The sequence below is a fragment of the Hemiscyllium ocellatum genome, chromosome 10, assembly GCF_020745735.1.
Source record: "Hemiscyllium ocellatum isolate sHemOce1 chromosome 10, sHemOce1.pat.X.cur, whole genome shotgun sequence".
In the NCBI taxonomy this organism is placed as follows: domain Eukaryota; kingdom Metazoa; phylum Chordata; class Chondrichthyes; order Orectolobiformes; family Hemiscylliidae; genus Hemiscyllium; species Hemiscyllium ocellatum.
In genome coordinates, this window is record NC_083410.1 from 108,147,811 (window position 1) to 108,171,992 (window position 24,182).

General features: G+C 42.9%; 1 protein-coding gene across 3 annotated transcripts in view; it reads left to right on the top strand.

The window, feature by feature from the left end:
• LOC132819895 (ADP-ribose glycohydrolase MACROD1-like) overlaps nt 1-24,182 on the top strand; it is a 960,330-nt gene that overhangs the window by 190,293 nt on the left and 745,855 nt on the right. For all 3 annotated transcript variants that reach the window (XM_060831849.1, XM_060831850.1, XM_060831851.1), the window contains exon 5: nt 7,567-7,596. In XM_060831849.1, the coding sequence (XP_060687832.1) occupies nt 7,567-7,596 (30 nt within the window). The remainder of the gene's footprint in view (nt 1-7,566; nt 7,597-24,182) is intronic.

The window sequence follows — 24,182 nt, forward strand, 5'->3', positions numbered from 1 at the left end:
AACGCTCTTCCCCAAACTCCCTCCTCCCTACCTTTTATCTTAGCCTGCTTGACACACCCTCCTCATTCCTGAAGAAGGGCTTATGCCCGAAAAGTCGATTCTCCTGCTCCTTTGATGCTGCCTGACCTGCTGCGCTTTTCCAGCAACACATTTTTAAGCTCTGATCTCCAGCATCTGCAGTCCTCATTTTCTCCTAACATCCTAAAGGGCGGCACGGTGGCACAGTGGTTAGCACTGCTGCCTCACAGCGCCTGTAGACCCGGGTTCAATTCCCGACTCAGGCGACTGACTGTGTGGAGTTTGCACGTTCTCCCCGTGTCTGCGTGGGTTTCCTCCGGGTGCTCCGGTTTCCTCCCACAGTCACAAAGATGTGCGGGTCAGGTGAATTGGTCAAGCTAAATTGCCCGTAGTGTTAGGTAAGGGGTAAATGTAGGGGTATGGGTGGGTTGCGCTTCGGCGGGTCGGTGTGGGCTTGTTGGGCCGAAGGGCCTGTTTCCACACTGTAAATCTAATCTAATCTAATCTAATCTAATCCTTGTAAATCTTTTCTAAACCCTTTCAACATCCTTCTGATAGCAGGGAGACCAAAATTAGATGCAATATTCTTAAAGTGGCCTAACCAATGACCTGTACAGCCGTAACATGACCTCCCAACTCCTATAATCAGTGCTGTGACCAATAAAGAAAAGCATACCAAACAACTTCATCACTATCCTGTCTACCTGTGACTCCACTTTCAAGGAGCTATGAACCTGCACTCCAAGATCCCTTTTTTCAGCAACACTCCGCAGAACCTTACCATTAAGTGTATAAGTCATGTTCTGATTTTCCTTTCCAAATGCAGCGCTTTCCATTTATCTAAATTAAACTCCTCAACCCATTGGCCCATGTGATCAAGAGCCCATTGTAATCTGAGGTAATCTTCTTCATTGTCCATTACACCTCCAATTATGGTGTCATCACCAAACTTACTAACCATACCTCTTAGGTTCATATCCAAATAATTTATTTAAATGATGAAAAGCAGGAGACCCAGCACCGATCCCTGAACTCTTGTGAGCAAGACCCATATTGCTCTATCTCGCCGTATAAGATAAGCCTTGTGTCTCTGGAATTGATCTCATGAACATTCTCTGAACTACGTCAAGCATCCTCCCTCAGAAAAAGGAGCCACAACTGTGGGCACTACTCCAGATACGGTCTCACAAATGCCTGATACAATTGCTACGTCACTTCCATAGTTCCGCAGGCAATGGTAACCCTTGTGTATGTGGCTATATATCAGGTCAGGCTGAACAATGAGTTGCAGTGGAGTCACCTCCAGGGTGATCTGGTATAACACGATGATTGCGTTCCTCTGCAAAACTGTGCTATAGGAAATAGCGGTATTGAAAACCGCCATAGAAAATCACACTTTCATAGATCACTACAGAAAATCGCGATACCCATTCAGCAGAAAGTTTGCATTGTCCAAACAGTGCCCACAATTCATTAGTCGTGTTACAGCCAATTGGTGTTGACGAAACACTAGATATACCGGAACGATCTGTACTTAATAAGGAACCAAAATTAAATGGTGTCTTTGCCTGCCCATGCGCACTTCACTATAGCTCACTGGATCTAACCTGTAGTGAGGGAATGGGGAATATGTTTTGTTATTTTGGTCAGGGGTGAACCTGAAGAAGGGATTCTGCATGCACTAGGTTTTGCCTTTGGCTATGAGGCCTTTAAGAGGCTGAGACAAATGAGTCTTGCACCTGATTTGTTCAAGATTGTGGTGCACGTTGGGCAATGTGCGCGCCTTTATGTTCCTGGCAGCCACCTACCCCACACTCTTTCCAGAAGGCAGTTGAGGCGAGAAGTTGGCTGAAAATTCCGGAACCGAGAGGGCTACGTTTTCTTTCCCAGCCAGGAATTGTAGAACCAAGGTGGGTAAGTGGTGAACCAATCAGCCATAATCCAATCATGGCAGGAACAGGATGGAAAGGGGCATGAGTGGATGGGTGCTGTTGTAGGTCATCAGATCATCCATGAAATCTTTGAATGTCAGAGCTGACTTGAAGGGCCAAATGGCCTCCCTCTCGGAGAAAGTTAGGACTGCTGATGCTGGAGATCAGGAGGGCCTTATGGCCGAAATGTCGATTCTCCTGCTCCTTGGATGCTGCCCAACTTGCTGTGCTTTTCCAGCACCACACTTTTTGACTCCTTCCATTCCTCTGCCTAATGGTCTTATGGAAAGGCCTCTTCCAGTTCCTATTGTGCATCAAATTGAACGCACATTTGAGAGATCACATCTGAAAATTGTTTCTGTGATTTGCAGAATTGTCTTCTGAAAATTGGGATTTAACGTTGTTTGATCATGATAAAAGGTTGTCTCTCCTGACAGTGAGCTGTAATTAGGAACGTGTGTGGATGAATTCATCCCCTCCAGGGTAGACTGGATCTTGAATGCACAACAGGATCCTCTTCATCTGATTCCTTTTATTTGGAAGTTAACATTTGCTAATTTAGGTTTGTTCATGTTTGAAAGAGATTATGGAATCACTTGGAGGGAAAATGATGATGTAGCATGCATTAAATGCTTTGATGGTGAAAATGGATAAGTCTTGTGTCAGTCATGGTCCAAACAGCATAAGCATTTCACATTATCAAGGTTAGCTTTTAAGTGTTTCAAAAGATGTCCCATTTTTGGAAACTTGATGCAGCTTAATATTTAATTTATTGATGCTGTGTGAAAGGAGTTGGATAAGGACATTTTATTGCTTTGAACGCACTGAGATGCCGCAGTCGGCTTCCACACAGTGTAATGACCTTCAAAAGATTTAATTATAATGGAGCACTCATTACAATGATCCCTCAATATTCCATTCCAGCTTGTTTTTTGCTACCCTGATGGCAATCTCGCTGTCTTTGCCTCAGACCTCTTGGTGTACATTTGAAAATGGCAGTGCTAAATCAGTAAACCAAAGCCGGGGGTTGAGTGGAACATGTAGAACATGTATGTCACTTGACAAGGTGGGTAAGTATTTATTTTGTACAGAGTGAAAGACAGCGATTGGAGCACTTGGCAGAGCTGGTGTAAAGCTGACACTTAGACATTGGGTTCTGTTTTAGTTTATCTGTGTTTGAGGTCCATAGTCTTGTGAATTGATATGTTACTCTCGTTCCTTCTCTATTAGAGCTACTTATGCATTTTTTAAAAAGTAGATTAAACATACCAACTACCATTGGACAACCAACCACGGTGCTTTTGTTCTCTGGATTAAACAGCAGATAATGACAGTGTGCAAGTAGGAAAGAGATTTGATTTGTTTCACGCAGAGGGTGGTGTGTGTATGGAATGAGCTGCCAGGGGAAGTGGTGGAGGCTGGTATAATTACAACATTTAAAAGGCATCCAAATGGATACATGAATACAAAAGGTGTAGAGGGATATGGGCCAAATGCTGGCAAATGGGATTAGATTCATTTTTCTGATAGGCATGGACGAGTTGGGCAGCAAGGTCTATTTCTGTGCTGTACATCTTTATAGTTCTATGACTCTGTAATGTGGATGATGCATTCTTCCTTCATTTTTCTGACTTTATATTCCATGTTTTGGTGTATTTTTCTGTGTTTTAAGACATTTCAAGAGTGAGTTTTGAGGAAGGGTCACCAGACCTGAAACATTAACTCTGATTTCTCTCTGCAGATGCTGCCAGACCTACTGAGCTTTTCCAGCAGTTTGCAGTTCTTTCGGTTTCTATTTATGTTCACCTGTAATGGAGCAAACACTTTCTCCCCAGTACCTTGTGCAAAACATCTGACTCTTTTAAGCTACCAGTATTTAAAAATAATATTATTGTTACCTATATCCAAATTTTTTATGATTTGGAGGTGCCAGTGTTGGACTGGGGTGGACAGAGTTAAAAATCACACAACACCAGGCTATAGTCCAACAGGTTTATTTGGAAGCACTAGCTTTCAGAGCACTGCTCCTTCATCAGCTCATTCCATGCACGCACAACCCGCTGCGTGAAACAAATTTTTTTTAGATTACTTTTTTTAGATTAGATTATTTACAGTGTGGAAACAGGCCCTTCGGCCCAACAAGTCCACACCGACCCGCCGAAGCGAAACCCCCCCATACCCCTACATTTACCCCTTACCTAACACTACGGGCAATTTAGCTTGGCCAATTCACCTGACCCGCACATCTTTGGACTGTGGGAGGAAACCGGAGCACCCGGAGGAAACCCACGCAGACACGGGGAGAACGTGCAAACTCCACACAGTCAGTCGCCTGAGGCGGGAATTGAACCCGGGTCTCAGGCGCTGTGAGACAGCAGTGCTAACCACTGTGCCACCGTGCCGCCTTGCAAGCTGTTGTTATCTGCTGTTTAATCCGTACAACCACCTGATGTAAGAGCGGCGCTCCGAAAGCTAGTGCTTCCAAATTTTTTTGTGTTAGAGAATGGAAGAGACATGTGGTTTCTAAGATGATGCTAGTACTCATAAGACACCACAAGCGATTTTTTTGCAGTGTAGTTTACGTTGATGTATTTGTGAATGTAAATAAAGAAGGCAAGTTTCCTGACTGTTACCCCATGAAGACTTTTCCCTTTAGGCCAATGCTGTCGTAAACTGTGCATGATGGCTAGCAAGAACACAGGCAGTACCGACGTTAGCAATGTTTCACGATAAGGAAGTACACTTACGCGTTATAAAAGCATACAGCTGTTGAAAACAGAAATATATTGGTATCATATCAAGCTGATGCTGCCAATTTTGTTAGTAACTAAATTAAATTTCGAATGTGTATGCTCGGGTGAAGATGGGAGTGAACCAGTATTATTATCGCCAGTTGCAAGTGCCTTCCATCCTTCTATTTGCCTAATCATTAAGAATTTGGTTAGTTTGCCTGGCATGCAAATCATTGTGATGTCACCAAGGCTGCATATTATATACAATGTTTTCCACAGACATTACTTGTGTTTGTTTTGCAAACATAGAGTCATAATTATTTCTCAAAAGCCCATTGCTTTCAGTGATTGTTTTCTGTGGGCTTGCAGGAGACCCTGATTGCTTTATTTCTGAATTCCATCAGCAACCAAAAATATACACATCTGCATCTCGAACAAATGCTCTTTGCACCCACAATTCCATAGCTGGATGTATTCCAGGATTCACAACCTTCATAAGAATTTTCTCCTCATCTCTGCACTTTATCATTCACCACATTTACAGATTGAATCTTCAAGACAATGCACTTAGAGGGAGGAGGTGGTGGCCCATAGAGGTAATGACATTGGATCAATAATTAGAACTCCAAGCCAATGTTTGGGGTCATGGGTTCAAATCCCACCAGGGCAGATGACGAAATTTGAATTTACCAAAAAATTCATTTTTTAAAATCCAGTAAAAATCTGGAATAAAAGGTTAATCTAATCTTTACTGTGTAACTGTTGTCAATTGTCGTTAAAAATACAAATGTTGGGTGGTTCACCAAAGTCCTTTAATGGAAAAATTGAGTCATCCATATTTGATCTGGCCTACACATGAATCCAATAAATCCCTACAATGTGGAGGCAGGCCATTCAGCCCATCGAATCAACACTGACACTCCTGACAAGCAACCCACCAGACCCACCCCCATACCCCTGTAACCTTGTGTTTTCCATGGCAAATCCACCTAGCTTGCACATTCCTGGACGCAGCGAGCAGTTTAGCATGGCCAATCCACCCTAACCTGCACATCTTTGGATTGTGGGAAGAAACCGGAGCACCCAGAGGAAACCCACGCAGACACGGGGAGAATGTGCAAACTCCACACGGACAGTCACCCTAGAGTGGAATCGAACCCTGGTCCCTGGCGCCATGAGGCAGCAGTGTTAATCACTGAGCCACCATGCTGCCCCTACTGTGCTAACTCCAGACCCACAGTCATATGGTTGATTTTTAAATGCCCTCAGAAATGGCTTGAAGGGTCAATAAGCTTAACTTGGGATGGGCAATGAATTCTGACCTTGCCATCAGCACCCACATCCTATGAAAGAATAGAAAAAAGGTCCATATACCTATCCCAAGTTGTCTCAGAATCTTATGTTGACATGACTTCTTCTGTCTAAACATCAGAGAAATTAGATGTTACTGATGCCAAGTCTCTCCATTGAACGTTCTGCTAACCCAGAAATCTGTACGCTGTCATGTGCACCCACTTCTAGGACTGTTATTTTATAAAATTCATTTACGGCATGAGGGAGTCACTGGCTGGCCCTAGATTTATCGCCCATCCCTAATTGCCCAGAGGGCAGTTCAGAGTCAGCCACATTGCTGTGGGTCTGGAACAGATAAGGATGGCAAATTTCCTTCCCTAAAGGACATTGAGCCAGATGGGTTATTCTGAGAATCAACAGTGGATTTAGGGTCATCGTTGCACTCTTAATTACAGACTTTTTCTAAAAAATTCAAATTCCACCATCTACTGTGATGGGAGTGAACCTGGGTCCTCAGAACACCACCCCAGTCTTTGGATTAACAGTCTAGCAGAAATATCATTAGGTCAGCATCTTCCCTTGAGTAGTATTGGTCCTTGGGCAAGGAGCTGAAAACTGTACACTGCCGTCCAAATATCGTCTTGCCAGAGCCCTGTATAATTTTCTTTGACACTGTCTGCTGTGGTGTCATTTCCCAGTTGCAGTTGCTTGATGTTGGAGGATTGCCCATCAGTGTTAAAGAATGAAAAGAATGCTGGTGCTCATCAAATAAAAGAAACATGAGCTGAGCAGGTGGCATATAAAGTATACATGGAGCAGATTGAGCAAAAGATCACATTTCAAGAGTATCATGCAGTGCTGCAAATGATCGATTTGTTTTTCAGAAGTGATGCGGCAGGAATACGAGGAGAAAGAAGGAGAGAAAGAAAACCCTGTGGTTGCTGGAATTAAATAGCAGCTCTTCAGGTGCTGACTTGACCTGCTGCGCTTGGCTGAGAAATGTCTATCTGTGCTCCAAAGGGTTTCGAAAGTTATTGATGGAGAGATAAAAAGGGGAGTCATGGTGGGGGCAGCCTGTCACCTCAGGGTCAGAGCCAGCCCACTGCTGGAGCCAAGTTAGGGGTCCTTCTTCATGCAGCTGTGGAAATCTTCCCCAGTAGGTGTTACCTCAATTGTTAGCTTAAAACCCAAGGTCAATAGACCTTTGCCAAAGCAGTGAACAGAGGTCTGATATGGATCAGCATCAATTCTGTTGAATAGCAAAACTATCTGGAGGAGCTGAATGGTCTCCCAAAATGTCTTACATACCTGAAGACAAGAAGCACTTTGCAATGAATGTAACTCCCTGTCAACTCTGAAACTGCTGCACCTTATTTTCACCATGCAGCATGTGGGTGAAGTTCAAAGCTTATTGATTTTGAATTGACTGGAAATAGTTTGAAGTTGAGGGATGTGTGTTAATGAAGCCAGTCTCTGCCTGTGGATTTATCTCATGGACCACCTAGAGGGCTATGTTGGATTTATCTCTCTGAATGATTAGCTGTGAAGTTTAAGATTGAGATATTGACATTATTTTTGTTTATCTCTTACAGCAAACAAAAGTCTGCTTGGAGGAGGTGGAGGTAAGCTTCTGCTTTGTCTTTATAACAGTTCCTGTAAGTGTATTTGCTTCTTTGGTTGTTCTATGATAAATGCAGTGCGACTATTGCTCTGATGATTTGAATTAAATCACATTTTGCAATGATATAGTGCTTATGATCTCTATTTTCAGCATGCTCAGGGATAATGGGTGATAGATATGCCTTTAACTAACATTAAATCTCATAATACCTTATTCTTTCACCATTGTACCTCATTTGCACAGTTCTTTAGATTAAAGTTAATTTTTTGTGACTGCATCATTTTATTTGCAGCATTGTTGATTTTTATGTTATTTGCATGTTTTACTTTGGCCTATATTTGGTTCATTTTTTCATGGGATGTGGGCAGCGCAGGCAAAGTCAAGGTCTATGACCATACCAAATTGCCCTTGCGAAATTAGTGGTGAACTACGACCTTGAACTGATGCAAACCATTTGGATCGATTTGATATAACTGAATGACTTACTGCGCCGTTTCAGAATCACATTTAGGTAGGTCCAGGTAAGGGTAACCAATTTCCTTCCATAAGGGATCTTCTGAATGGAATGAATTCTTAATGACAATCGTTGATGGTTTCATGGTCGCCATGACTGACATAAGCAGATTTCATAATGTGATTTAAATTCCACCAGCTGCCACAGCAGGATTTGAAGCTGGCCCCCAGAGCATTTGCATTACTAATGTCCAGTGATATTACCATTGTCCCAACCTCTTCCTTCCAATGCTGAGTGATTTTGTTTGGAATAGTCAGTGTTACGACATGGCGCTAAACCCTTCTGTTAACTAAACCAAACACCCAGAAAAAACTCACCTTGCCTCATAATCTGTTAAAATATGAGTGACAGAGAACTCTGAAATTCCACTATTTAAAGAAAGTAATATCAATTTATTCTTTAACTCTAAAAGTAAACAGTAAACAATAACTATTCACAACTCTTAAGCCCCCTTTTCTCTTAACTGCTTATTAGCTGCCTCCAACTCTATAACAACAAGTGGTTCCAATAAGATACTTATTAAAATTACATCAACTTAATTTCTTTGTTTTCTTTGTTGTCTTTGGTGTCTGTCATTTTCTGACTGAAGATCTCCCTGCATCATTGTCTTTCTTTTTTCAGTGAATATGTTTCAAATGAAAAGGTACGTTATAGTTCTGTTCGCCGAGCTGGGAATTTGTGTTGCAGACGTTTCGTCCCCTGTCTAGGTGACATCCTCAGTGCTTGGGAGCCTCCTGTGAAGCGCTTCCGTGATCTTTCCTCCAGCATTTATAGTGGTTTGCTTCTGCCGCTTCCGGTTGTCAGTTCCAGCTGTCCGCTGCAGTGGCCGGTATATTGGGTCCAGGTCGATGTGCTTGTTGATTGAATATGTAGATGAGTGCCATGCCTCTAGGAATTCCCTGGTTGTTCTCTGTTTGGCTTGTCCTATAATAGTAGTGTTGTCCCAGTCAAATTCATGTTGCTTGTCATCTGAGTGTGTGGCTACTAAGGATAGCTGGTCATGTTGTTTCATGGCTAGTTGGTGTTCATGGATGCGGATCGTTAGCTGTCTTCCTGTTTGTCCTATGTAGTGTTTTGTGCAGTCCTTGCATGGGATTTTGTACACTACATTGGTTTTGCTCATGCTGGGTATCGGGTCCTTCATCCTGGTGAGTTGTTGTCTGAGAGTGGCTGTTGGTTTGTGCGCTGTTATGAGTACTAGTGGTCGCAGTAGTCTGGCTGTCAGTTCAGAAATGTTTTTGATGTATGGTAGTGTGGCTAGTCCTTTGGTTTACAGCATGTCCTCACTCCATTGTCAACCACACTACCATACATCAAAAACATTTCTGAACTGACAGCCAGACTACTGTGACCACTAGGACTCATAGAAGGCTCTATTCAGTCACAGCAGTACTTGGGGTGTTAAGAATACCCACCGAGCTGTTAGGCAGGGAGTTCCAAGATTTTGACCCAGCAATAATGAAGAAACAATAATATGGTTCCAAATCAGGATGTGATTTGGAGGGAAACCAAAGGGTTAAAAATCACACAACACCAGGTTATAGTCCAACAGATTTATTTGGAAGTACTGGCTTTCGGAGTGCTGCCCCTTCACCAGGTAGCTGTGGAGTATAAGATCGTAAGACACAGAATTTAAAGCAAAATCTAAAGGGGATAGTTTTGTCATGGACCTGCCACCCTTGACCTTCAAGATGGTGGTTATTGGCAGAGAATGGCAGAGATTCTTTCTATACCTCACTGTCTTTCTCCTCTCCATCTCGCTCCGCCCTCTCCACCCCTCCTCTTTTTTATAGACTTTGCCCTTTATGCCTCTTTTCTCTTTCTTTCTTTCCCATTCTTTCTCCCTTTAACCCTTTGTTTCTTCTCCTTCTACCCCTCCGTCTCTCCACATCCTACTCTCTTCGTTTACCTTTGTTTCTCTACCTCCTCTCTCTCTTTTCCCTTAACTTCCTTAAGACCATAAGACATGGGAGCGGAAGACGACCATTTAGCCCATTGAGTCTGCTCCAATATTTGATGAGGCCATGGCTGTTCCTCAACTTCACATCTCTGCCCCTTTCCCATAACCCTTGATTCCGTTGCTGATCAAAAATCGATCTCGGCCTTGAATATCCTTAACAACCCAGCCAAAAGGATATCCTCCGCTGTGACATAACACTTGTTGCATAGAGAACTCCCAGATTCTTAGTGTGTTCACGCAAGAATAAAAGAAAATTCAGCCTTAGGGAGAGAAGGTAGAAGTAGATGCAGTCAGTTTTTCTATAATGCACCCCCGCATTATACCAAATCGTGCTTCCTATCAGACCGATGTTGTGAAACTTGAAAGGATTCAGAAAAGATTTACAAGGATGTTGTTAGGGTTGGAGGATTTGAACTATAAGGAGAGGTTGATTAGACTGGGGCTGTTTTCCCTGGAGTGTCAGAGACTGAGGGGTGACCTTATAGAGGTTCATAAAATCATGAGGGGCATGTATTGGATAACTAGATGAAGTCTTTTCCCTGGGGTGGGGGAGTTTAGAACTCAAGGGCATAGGTTTAGGACGAGAGGGGAAAGATATAAAAGAGACCTAAGGGGCAACTTTTTCATGCAGAGGGTGGTACGTGTATGGAATGAGCTACCAGAGGAGGTGGTGGAGGCTGGTACAATTGCAACATTTTAAAGGCATCTGAATGGGTATATGAATAGGAAGAGTTTGGAGGAATATGGTCTGGGTGCTGGCAGGTGGGACTAGATTGGGTTGAGATATCTAGTCGAAGGGTCTGTTTCCATTCTGTACATCCTTATGACTCTGTGTCACTCCGCATCACAAACCAGTCATCCAGCCAATTGAGCTAACTAACTGTCTTTTCTTACCAAGTGGTGTATTGAGAATAGCTCGTCTCTGGCTTGGATGAACATTCTCTTCTCCTGCCGGTGAAGATAATCAGCAGTGGGGCATTTATCAGTTCCCACTACTTGCATTGAGCGAGCAAAATGAATTTCAACAAGATCATTTTGGTTCCCAACAAAATCCAACTTAGTTGAAGTGTTTTTTTCCTTGTGTTTTATGTGGGAAACATATGAAGGAAGCTTGTTGCTGAACTTGGGGCTTTTTTTGGCAAAGAATAGAGCATGTGTAGGCAGATGGGATTAGATTGAAATGTCATCATAGTCAGCATAGAGATAGTGGGCCGAAGGGCCTGTTGCATGCTGTGCTCTTCTATGTTTTGTGAAAGGCACAGGTGGAAATTTGATCAAAACTATGTCATTGTATTTTAATGTGTTAGTGGTAATTGACATATTTCCACTCCTATGTCTTATGGTCTTATATTTAATATGATCAGCCTAAATAAGATAATGAAAACATTTCAATGATAATCTTTTATAATTTACATTGTTCTTGCAGTGTTACAACTGATGAATTGCTATAAATGGGATAGTTTAACAACTCATTCCTAGGTGTCTCCAGTGCATGGTTAGTCAATAATCCATAATATTTAAAAGTAGAATAGTGAAAGAAACAGACATTCCTACAAAAATTAATTGTGTTTCTTTAATACAGGGAATTGCCAGTTGCCATATACATTTGCGTGTAATTGTTTCAGTTTAGTATTTTGCTAAATTACTCGATTGTAGCTGAAGTCATTACACCAAATGAGGTGCAATCATTTCACATTATTGATCTCGAAATGATTTCAACTTGCTAAATTTATGTATGTCCTCCATTAAGTTTTAAATTAGAAAAAGGAATTGCAAAAAAATGGATGGCAGAGCCTTGCTAATATAATGCATAATTCAAGAACTCTGTGCTTATGTACGTGGTTCTGAATAACTGTCTCAAGGAAAATGTAGAATTTCTGTGCCTTCTGTCGTTTGAACAGAATGCTGTTATTGTCACACTAGTTGCTACTTTGTACCACCTCATGAGACCCTTGTAATTGAAAAGATGCAGAAAGATGGAGGGTGGATTGATATATGTGATGGAAATCAATGATCCACCTGCATTAACATTCTGTCCGTCCACCCATCCCTAGCTCCTCAAACGCTGACAGAAGTAATAACAATTGACCTTGGATGGTACAGACATCAAGTATCTTGACTTATGTTTTAAATTAAATCTTAATATATTCCGCAATGGATCTTTCTCTAGGAATGTGGTTCTCTGATTATTTACAAGAGTTGCCATAAGGTTGGACACTTCCAATGTTGGTGCCTTGTCGAATAAATATGTCTGTCTCAGAAAAAACCTTCACACTGGTGTTTGAAGACAGATCTTGCCCACCGATAACCGATAGCTGGGGAAGGAAACTGCAGGGGATGGGCACAGTTGAAATGTGGAACTTATTCAAGTTGATGAAGGCTAATGTGAGGATGTGATGACTCAGGACACTTGAGAGTTACGAATTAGCCAGGAAAGATGGAAATAGAAAGCTAAGGAGGGGCCATGAGAAGTTGTTGGCAGATAGGATCAAGGAAAACCCTAAGGCTTTCTTTGGTATATCAGGAATAAAAGAATAACTAGAATAAGATTAGAGCCAATCAAGCATAGTAGCTTGATTTGCGGGGAGTCAGAGGAGATAAGGGAAGTGCTAAACTAATACTTTTCATCAGTATTCACACTAGAAAAGTAGCCTACACCTCATATTCTGCTTGACCACACTAGTGTGATCAAGCAGAATATGAGGTGTAGGCTACGAGACTAGATGGGATTGAGGTGCATAAGGAGGAGGTGTTAGTAATTCTGGAAAGTGTAAAAATACTGGGCCTCTGGGCCGGGCGGGACGTATCCTAGGATTCTCTGGGAAGCCAGGGGGAGATTGCAGAGCCTTTAGCTTTGATGTTGTGGTTCTGTTCGCCGAGCTGGAAGTTTTTGTTGCAAATGTTTCGTCCCCTGGCTAGGCGACATCATCAGTGCTTTGGAGCCTCCTGCGAAGCGCTTCTTTGATGTTTCTTCCAGTATTTATAGTGGTCTGTCCTTGCCGCTTCCGGGTGTCAGTTTCAGCTGTCCGCTGTAGTGGTTGGTATGTTGGGTCCAGGTCGATGTGTTTGTTGATGGAGTTTGTGGATGAATGCCATGCCTCTAGGAATTCCCTGGCTGTTTTCTGTCTGGCTTGCCCTATGATAGTAGTGTTGTCCCAGTCGAATTCATGTTGCTTGTTGTCTGCAAGGACAGACCACTATAAATACCGGAAGAAACATCAAAGAAGCGCTTCGCAGGAGGCTCCAGAGCACTGATGATGTCGCCTAGCCAGGGGACGAAACGTTTGCAACAAAAACTTCCAGCTCGGCGAACAGAACCACAACAACGAGCACCCGAGCTACAAATCTTCGCACAAACTTTGAACTTTAGCTTTGATTTTTATGTCGTCATTGTCTATTGGAATAATGCCGAAAGACTGGAGGATAGCAAATGTCCCCTTGTTCAAGAAGGGGAGTAGAGACAACCCTGTTAAATATAGACCTGTGGGTCTTACTTCGGTTGTGGGTAAAGTGTTGGAAAGGGTTCGAAGAGATAGGATTTATAAACATCTAGAAAGGAATAAGTTGGTTAGGGATAGTCAACACAGTTTTGTAAAGGGTAGGTCATGCCTCACAAATCTTACTGAATTCTTTGAGAAGGTGACTAAACAGGTGGACGAGGGTAAAGCGGTAGATGTGGTGTATATGGATTTCAGTAATGCGTTTGATAAGGTTCCCCATGGTAGACTATTGCACAAAATATGGAAGCATGGGATTGAGGGTGATTTGGCGGTTTAGATCAGGCTGAATAGCATTAAATTAAGCGTAGCTTTAAATTGAGTGGTGATAGATATAGGATTGATGTCAGAGGTAGTTTCTTTACTCAGAAGGTAGTAGGGGTGTGGAATGCACTGCCTGCAACAGTAGGAGACTCTCCAACTTTAAAGGCATTTAAATGATTATTGGATAGGCATATGGATGAGAACGGAATTGTGTAAGTTAGATGGGCTTCAGATTAGTTCCACAGGTCAGTGCAACATTGAGGGCCGAAGGGCTTGTACTGCGCTGGAATGTTCTATGTTTATGTTCTAACCAAAGGCAGCTGCTAATCCTAGGCCTCCCAAAGTAGGCGTCAGGACCAACTGGTGTCTGGAGCTGACATATTGAAGTTGTCGTCTCTGAGACAGCTGTGACCACTGTGCTTGGTCATCTCTAGCAACCCTCCCTACACCCATCCCAAGTTGCCTTCCTCTGTTTCGTTGAAGCCTGACCACAAACGGTGAGCTTAGTGACAATGAAAGCCAATATTGGATATTTCAAATTCAGACAACATCCAAGTCACTGATGGAGCGTCTTATTGCCATTGCAAGTGTTGCTTTACCATTCCAGTTTAACCCTCTTGGCTTAACGTATACCAGCTGAAGTTACTCAGTTAATGCTAACAGTGACAAAAACATCTTGACCAATACTGACTGTCCTACTCATGGAAAGCATTCATTGAGAATTTGTACCTGCCAAATTCCCAAGAACGAAAAACTCATGTTTGTGTAGCTGGGATAAACTTCCAGTCCAGATGGATTGTAATGCAAGGCATAAGTGGCTTAAAAATCAATACCTTATCACCAGTCCAACCACAAAGATCCCCTTGAAGACCTTCAATACAGTTCCACTGAAACCCCGCAGGGGCGGCACGGTGGCTCAGTGGTTAGCACTGCTACCTCACAGCGCCAGGGTCCCAGGTTCGATTCCAACCTTGGGCGACTATCTGTGTGGAGTGTGCACATTCTCCCCGTGTCTGCGTGGGTTTCGTCCGGATGCTCCGGTTTCCTCCCACAGTCACAAAGATGTGCAGGTCAAGTGAATTGGCCTTGCTAAGTTGCCCATAGTGTTAGGTGCATTTATCAGAGGGAAATGGGTCTGGGTAGATTACTCAGATTACTGGGTAGATTACCTTTGGAAGGTTGGTGTGGACTGCTTGGGCTGAAGGGCCTGTTTCCACACTGTAAGAAATCTAAAAGAGATCAATGTAGTTATTTATTCCACAAATAGAATCATGGAGGTGAAAGATGGCTCAAAGTTATAACTTGGCCATAATCCCCAGATTATAGAAAGTATCTCACAAATCTTCCACTAAAGTCCCTTGTGGAAGGAAGCATACTTCTCAGCTGAATGGATGACAAAACTTGACATTCCATTAGGAGCCTTTCTCATCATCCAACAACAGTAACATCAATGAGTGAAGCTCAAACTCTTACACAGGACAGGAAGGAAAGTTCTGAAAAGTCAAAAGAGAATTGTCACAATCAAATATGAGGCAGCAGAAACCGATGATGCAGATATGACAGCCATGATATTATGTTTGAAATTTTGCATTGTTTGCTAATCACACAATGTTTCCTGAGTGAATAGATTACATCTCTCACATTCACATGGGTCTGAGAGGCAGCACAACACCAAGAGCAGGAGAGAAAAAGTTTTGTGTAGAATGCAATACATAGGAGGACTGTGTCATCATTCAGCTTCACTGATAGAGATGGTGGCATCATGGCAGTGTCACTGGACTTGTAATCCAGAGACCGAGGCTAATGTTCTGGGAAAATGAGTTCATATCCCACCTGATGAAACTTCAGTTAACAAATCTGGAATTAGAAACTCAACAGGGATAGTGCCTTGAAGCCATAAGATGTAAGAGCAGAAGTGACCCATACCCCATTCAATGAGATCATGGCTGATCTGATAATCCTCAACTCCACTTTCCTGCCTTTTCCTCTTGACCCTTGATTCCCTCACTGATTAAAACTCTGTCTATCTCAGCCTTGAATTTACTTCATGACCCTGCCTCAACAGCCTCCTATGGTAAAGAACTCCACCAGTTTATTATTAGCCCTCAAGATAACTGTGTTTTTGCCTCATACATTCATGTAGCATGGAAACATTCCCTTCAGCCCAACTCGTTCATGCCGACCATGTTTCCTAAACTCAACTGGTCCCATTTACCTGCATTTGGCCCATATCCCTCTCAACCTTTCCAAGTATATTTTGATTGTTGTAATTGTACTCACCTCCACCATATCCTCTGGCAGTACATTCCATAAAACACACCACCCTCTGCATGAAAAAGTTGCTGCTCAGGTCCCTTTTAAATTTTCCCCCTCTCACCTTAACGCTATGCCCTCTAGTTTTGGACTCCCCCACTCTGACGAAACTACCCTTGGCTATTCACCCTGTCCATGCCCCTCATGATGTTATAAACCTAAATATGGTCACCCCTCAGCCTCCCACGCTCCAAGGAAAAAAGTCCCAGCCTATCCAGCCTTGCCTGATAAATCAAACCCTCCAGTCTAAGTGCATGTTTGAGTAAACATGCTACATTGGCAGTTTTCTAATCCTCCAGGACCTTTCCAGAATCTAGGTGTTCCTGGAAAATTCATACCAGCGTGTTCACTATCTCTGTAGCTACTTCCCTTAATGGCCAAGCCTCAATTGGTGTAAAGGTCCATCTGGTTCACTGATGGAAGGAAATCTGTTGTTCTTACTAGGTCTGGCCTAAGTGCGATTCCAGATACAGAGAGATGGGGAACCATCCTCTGAAATGGCTGAGCAAGCTACTCAATTCAAGGGCATTTAGGAATGGCTGTACCAGTGATGCTGATATGCCATAAAAGAAATTAAATCAATTAAGGAAAGATGTGTATAAAGCAGCAGCATTTTGGCATGCTACTAAATTCTTTAGTATCATTCAGAAATGACTCTTGTGTCTTCGTCTATTGAATTGCAATATGAAAACCCATCCTCTAGTTGATTTTTTTGATTTTGTGTAGTGTGATCAAATCAATGGGTTTAAAAAAAAATGACAAATGAAAGAAATTGTTTTTGATTATGCTAGTGCCCAATTAAACTGAAGGCACACAGGTCTGTCGAACAACGAATGGTAAAGACAGCTCAAAAAATCCATTACAACGACTTGGTCTTTTACTGTGTATTCTAATGTTGAACCCTGCTGTGATACAGATGAAAAAAAACAATTAATCCTGGATCTAGGAAGTTCAAACTAATCTTGAAATGGATGTGGTAAACCGAAATACTTGAGTAACTGCATTAGCGGAAGCATTTGCTTGGTTACAACTGAAGATTGAAATGGTAACCACTGCATTTAAATATGAATTTGGGAGTCGGCTGCACTATAATTTACAGTCATTTGCTGTTGTAACTGTGGTTATTTACTGTGGAAATTTTTAGTTTCAACGCCGAGGGTGCTACATTGGAATATCGAGAATTGCAGAGGCAGCTGAGTGAGTTGAAGGATACAAACATATGAAAGACCAGTTGATTCACTTCATGCTCCTGTAGTTCTGTATTCTCCAGGGACAGGTGAAAAAAAGCAGCATCGCTAAAGGAAAAGCCAACATGGGAAACTCTCCCCTAATGGCCTCAAGAGATCTCATCGACCTCCTGGTCTTGTTATCTCTTATTCTACTTACCTTCCAGGTGGTATGATCCCTTCGGTCCAACCAGTCCATACCAAACATAATCCCAAAAAGCCAGAGACTTTTCCCCAGGGCAGGATTGACTGGTACAAGAAGTCATAGTTTGAAGATATTAGGAGGAAAGTATAAAGGAGACATTGGAGGTAGGTTCTTTACTCAGAGAGTTGTGAATGCATGGAATACATTGCCAGCTGTGGTGGTGGAAGCAGAGTCACGGGGGACATTTAAGTGACTGCTGGACATGCACATGAATAGCAATGAGTTGAGGGGTGCGTTGGTTAAGTTACTATATTTTACATTAGGATTAAATCCTGGCACAACATCGTGGGCCAAAGGACCTGTTCTGTGCTGTATTTTTCTATGTTCTATGTTCTAAACCAGTGCCACCTGCCTGGTTCTGGCCCATACCCCTCCAAACCTTTCCTATTCATGTACTAATCTAAATCCACCACACAGCTGTCACCTCATTGCCAAAACTCCCTCCCCTCACCAAAAACAGGAATCCCTTAAAACCCAGTTTGTTTATATCCTTCCATAGGAACCCCACCTCTCTGTGTGACTCGATGTGAAGGAACTCATGGGTTGAATTTGAACAAGAGCAGGGCACTTTTCCCATGTGACCTGGCCAATGTTTGACTCTCGTCCAATACCTTTTTTGGGAAAATATGCTTTATTCATAACAAAAGAAAATCTCAAACACAGTTACTAAAGCAGTTCAAATTTATACAGATATTGTGTACAGAGACGAAAACAAGTGTTGGGTTTGACTTCCTCAATTGTTCCAATTAATCTAATGCATTTCTTAATTATGCCAGGTACTAGGAATTATTTACATGTCCATGAGGCATCAGGAGGGTTTGAAAACAAATAGAGCCTGATTATACTTTGGTAGAAAGACCTCAGACAGTGTTCTTTCGCCACTGTGCCTTGGCAGAAGCTACTCCAAGCTTAAGTGCGTCCCTCAGCACGTAGTCCTGGACCTTGGAATGTGCTGATCTGCAACACTCAGTCAGGGTCAACTCCTTCAACTGGAAGACCAGCAGGTTTTGGGCAGACCAGAGTCTTTCACTGAGTTGTTGGTCATCTTTGTGGGCGGCACGGTGGCACAGTGGTTAGCACTGCTGCCTCACAGCGCCTGAGACCCGGGTTCAATTCCCGACTCAGACGACTGACTGTGTGGAGTTTGCACGTTCTCCCCGTGTCTGCGTGGGTTTCCTCCGGGTGCTCCGGTTTCCTCCCACAGTCCAAAGATGTGCGGGTCAGGTGAATTGGCCATGCTAAATTGCCTGTAGTGTTAGGTCAGGGGTATGGGTGGGTTTCGCTTCGGCGGGTCGGTGTGGACTTGTTGGGCCGAAGGGCCTGTTTCCACACTGTAAGTCTAATCTAATAATCTAATCTAATCTAGGCATAGTCGATGTTAGCCTCAGCATGTGTGCTTGGCGACAGACCGTGAAACACAGAGCTGCTCGAGACAAACCCGGACACTGCGTCTCTATCCAGCCTTCCTTTGTGAAGGCATGTTTCAGAAGGTGTGTGGCAGTCTCTCCACCAGCCACCCCCCCCACCCCCCCCCCCCCCACAACAACAGCTTCAAGGGCAGCATGTGGTGTCACAGAGAGTCTGGGTGTATGTGAAGGACCCTCACAGGGACTGAGTGCCCTTTCTCACCATCAGCCAAACGGCGTCTTTGTGCTTGTTGGAAAGTTCTGACGATGAGGCATTCTGCCAAATGACAGCCTGCTCAGGAACAACCCGACAGGATCCACCCTCTCCTTTTCCTTTGACTGATTTCGCGAAAGCAGACTATCACTGCATCATTGCGTTGGTATTTCGGCAGGATTCCCGTGTGTAGATTAGGCACTGAGTATCCCACATTGCAAGCATGTCTACTTCTTCAATATTACTCAATGGTCTGTCAAATCCTTTGGGAATGTTCTGTGAGGAGGAGGGTGGGGGTGCTACGTAAGTGCAAGTCTTTCTCTGCTTCCGTTTATCATTATCACTTCTAATGATGATCATTAGAATCATTAGTTTATCATGTAGATGAAGATGGGAAGTTATTGGGTTTGCACTATGTGCCATTGATTGTGCATGTATTACTGTAAGCTGGAAAAAAAACCCATATGCAATGAATGGCCATTGAAGGAAAATCTCCTTCTAGATCGGGATTAGTACAATTATTGTGAAGGAACAAGGTAAACGCATCCACATTGTAATGAGGAATGTAATTTTAAAAAGTACTTTCTATAGAAAAGTTATTTTTGTCATGAGAAATTTCTGAGAAACAGAATGGTTTATGGATTTTTGTTCCCCCAAGAAGTATTTAGAGCATTTTATGGGGAAGTGGCAATAAAGCAGCAACATTCCATTGCCTTGAGACTTTTGGTCATAAGATTAGCAGATTAGCATTGATAATCTTATTGGAGAATCTCCTGGTGATGTTGCAAAAAACATCCGTCTGGATTTTCCGATTGGGACACTGTCTCCTCTGAAGTGTAGATATGGGTTGAGCATGAGAATCCTACAGAACCTCCATTGTAGCTGTCTTCAAAAGATTTTTGGAGGATATTGAAGATTCTGCTGGGCAATTCACCTCTGCCCAGTACCCTCTGAAAGACGCCATTGAAATCGTAGAATGCCCAGCTAGTTAAATAGATAGGTACTCAGGAAAACTAACTCCTGAGTAACTAGTAAACTGATTCACCAACTTAGCACACTGCCCCAAACTCCTTACATGCCCCAAGCCTGTCACCTGACCCAATTCCCCTCCTCTCCCCCAAGGGCCTAAAACACCTCAGACTGCACCTGACAGCTCTCCACCACCTCAGCCCCTACACCTACCCCAGCCCCCTCCTACCTATCCAAAACACTCTGTCATTTACCTGCATTCCCCCACTGTCTATTCTCCTGGCACCCTTCTCACCTGGTACCTTACCCTTGCCCACCTGGCATCCGAATCTCACGCTTATGTCACATACTTAGCATTTCCCGTGAGCTGTCAAAGTGACCATCTGCGATGCTGGACCCTATTATTTACAGGATGCAGCAGCTGACTGCTGTGAATAAGGAGGCACAGTTTTCCTTCCCTGAATATCCTGCACTGCACGGGATCTGTTTCAGAATGGGCACTGACCGGAATCCCCTGTCAGATATGTGGAGCGTGCTGTTTGCACATTATATAAGGAGCGGTGTGCTATCTGGGTGTAATTATGGTTCCTGGGAAATCATTCATCAATGCACACTGAAATCCCTACTGGGCATCTTTATAAGGCAGATTTCAGTGAACATTATATTAGACTTCCCCTTTGTAAAGAGCCAAGGAGGGGATCCTTCAGCCTTGCATTATTAAAGTTAATAGGAGCTTGGCTTGGACTATTGGTCCATTTTCTGTCAGGTAAGGTGGTAAGCTAAAGGAAGAACTCAGAAAGAAGGCTTGAAGTAATGACATGAAATTATTCATGAGCTTGATTTTCGCTATGTTCTAGCAGGAGTCCTGCAGTGCACCAGCACAAACATGGACAGTTATTTCCAATTCTACACCACAGAGTGCTGATGAGGCTGGATCATTAAGTATAAATGATGTGAAGGTGCCCGTGTTGGACTGGGATGGATGAGATCAGAAGTCACATGACACCAGGCTATCGTCCAAAAGGCTTATTTGAAATCACAAGCGTTTGGAGCACTGCTCCTTTGTCAGGCGAAGCGCGAGAGAATCACACAGACACAGAACTTCTAGGCAGAGAGATCAAAAGATCATAGAAATGGTGTGACTGGAGTGTCGACAGGCTGAATAATAAGTCTCTGGGTGATCAAAAGTGTCAGATGAGACAGGGCTCTTGTGACACAGTGGTCTGGAGGGTTTTATAATGAGGAGAGGTTGGATAAACTCAGATTATTTTCACTGGAAAGATGGAGGCTAAAGGATGACCTGATAGAGATCTACAAAATTATGAGCGGCATAGATAGGGTGGATAGACAAAGGCTTTTTCCCAAGATGGGTAGGTCAACTACAAGAAGGCACAGATTCAAGGTGAGTGGGGGAAGGTTGAGGGGAGAAGTGCAGGAAAATTTTTCCCCACGGAGGGAGGTGGGTGCCTGGAATGCACTGCCAGTGGAGGTGGTGGAAGCAGGTGTGTTTGCAAGGTTTAAGGCATATCTTGATTGACACATGAACGGGAGGTCAAGAGAGGTTCAGAAACTGCGCATGGGCAATAAGTAGCGGGTCTGAATAAGGATTAGGAATCGGCACAGGCTCGGTGGGCCAAAGGGCCTGTTCTTGTGCTGCATTGTATTGTGTTGTAATACCCCTATCTCTGAGCCAGGAGATCCAGATTCCAACTACACCTGTCCTACTGGTGTTTAATAACAATCTAAACAGGTTGATATCTATTCAAGTCTGAGATACAGATTTTTCATCAGTTGAGGAATGCACGGACTATGGGAAAAGGCAGGCAAGTGAAGTTGAGGACTATCAGATCTCATTGAATGGTGGAGCAGACTCAGTGGGCTGAATGGCCTACGTCCCCTGATTTGCCCTATGGCTTTGTAGTTGAATGGCTTCCGGCTGAAATCATTCTATGATTTTATAAATGATGTTCAGTGCAGACAGCTTACAGATCTCTGCTGTCTGTCTCTCCCCCTTTCTCCAATTACCGTGTTACATTTGCTGCTTTCCAACCCTCTTGGAGCAGATAACATGTGACCTCTTAAAAGTTAGATATTTCACAAATGACTCAATAAATTGCCTTTCAATATGTGTGCAATAGTTCTTGCCTCCCAATGTCAGCCTGGGTCAATAAACTGGACTTGACTTGATATTTTTAACTGACAAAATTGTTGGAGAGAGCTTTCAATTACATCTGCATGTTCTGATCTGATGCAATTCTCTGAATTCAAAAAATCCATTAACATGATTTGAAGCATAGAAGGTTTTGACTTCTCATTGTGTGTGGATTTGGCTTTCCAGAGGACCACAAAGAAAAAAATAGATGATTAGATTGTTGAAGTTTTTGTTTCAGACAAGACTGCCTCCGGCTTAGTGATTCTAAAAAGCCAAGTGTGAGCAGGAACATTCACAGGCAGAACTATGTGTGACTGTGCTTTCCTCATTGACTTAAAACAGAACACAGAAATTGCTTTCAATAGATTTATCGCAGTTAAAATTTCGCTTTTACTCAATCGGTTTTGAGGTTCAAGGAATTTGTGTAGCTACAGGAAGTTAATGTTTGCTGAAGTCAGCCAACTCATTATGTAATCTTGTGGCAATCATAGCACAGAAAAAGCTCTTCAGCCCATCTAATTCATGTTGGTATTTATATTCCAAGCAAATCTACTCCTATCTCATGCCATCAACATGGCTCTATTTCTGTCTCCCTCATGTGTTTGTTCAGTTTACCCCTGAGGTCTACATTGTAAACCTTCTGTTTGGAGTAAAGAAGTTTAAACTGACTGATCTAATATTTTGCCAAACATTCTGTTTCTCTGACTCCTCAAGCAGACTGTCATTACATCGTACAAACTGTGCTTTCAGCTGATTGTTCCCTATCCACCACAGAATCACTGAGGCACAGAACTGTACAGCACTGAAACAGATCCTTCGGTCTAACCTGTCCATGCCGACTAGATATCTTAAACTGATCTAGTCCCATTTGCCAACATTACTGTAAGTAATCTAATCTAATTTTACCCTTATCCCTTTAAGCACCTCCTATTCATGCCCATCCAGATGCCTCTTAAATGTTGTAACTGTACCAGTCTCCACCATTTCCTCTGGCAGCTCATTCCATACACGCACACCACACTCTGCATGAAGAAGGTGGCCCTTAGGTCTCTTTTAAATTTTTGCCCTCTCACCTTCAACCTATGTCCTCTAGTTTTAGATTCCCCTACCATGGGGAAAATATATTGTCGATTTACCCTAACCATGCCCCTCATGATTTAATAAACCTCTACAAGGTTATCCCTCAGTCTCCAATGCTCCAGGGAAAACAGTTCCAATCTATTCAGCCTCTCCCTATAGCTCAAACCCTCCAACCCTGACAACATCCTTGTAAATCTTCTCTGAACTCTTTAAAGTTTCACAACATCTTTCCTATAGCAGGGAGACCAGCCTTATGAAACTGGAAGTTACACACAAATACCTGAAAACATTATAACTGGAAAGTGTTCCTTTAAAAATGAAAGGAATGTCAGGGGTATGGTTGCTGCCGGAAATATGGTGAGGATGTTAGCATCTAAAGGCGGTGAGAACAATTTGGGTGCCTTTAACAAATCAAAACCTGTTAGCGAACAGTTGAGATCAGTAGCTAGCCTCCCTGTTTTTACAACCTGCCTGTTTAGATAACTTTAAAGACTGAAGCCAGTTTTGTTTCCCAGAACAGCTAATGTGTGACTCCACAAAAATATTCTTGCCTCTTACCTATTCTTTGGCATGATGTGGCAAGTGGTGTTTGGAATGAAGGGTGAGTAATAAATGGAGAATTTGTCAATGACAGGCAAAACCCAGTTATTGAGGAATAGAAACAGCCCGAAATCCAGCCTGCAGGCTGATTGATCACAACCTCTCAGTTCCCAACGTCTCATGACTCTCCCAATGTTTTCAAGATCTCTGCGATCAGATGGCATGTTTCTTTGGCTTCCCAATCTTC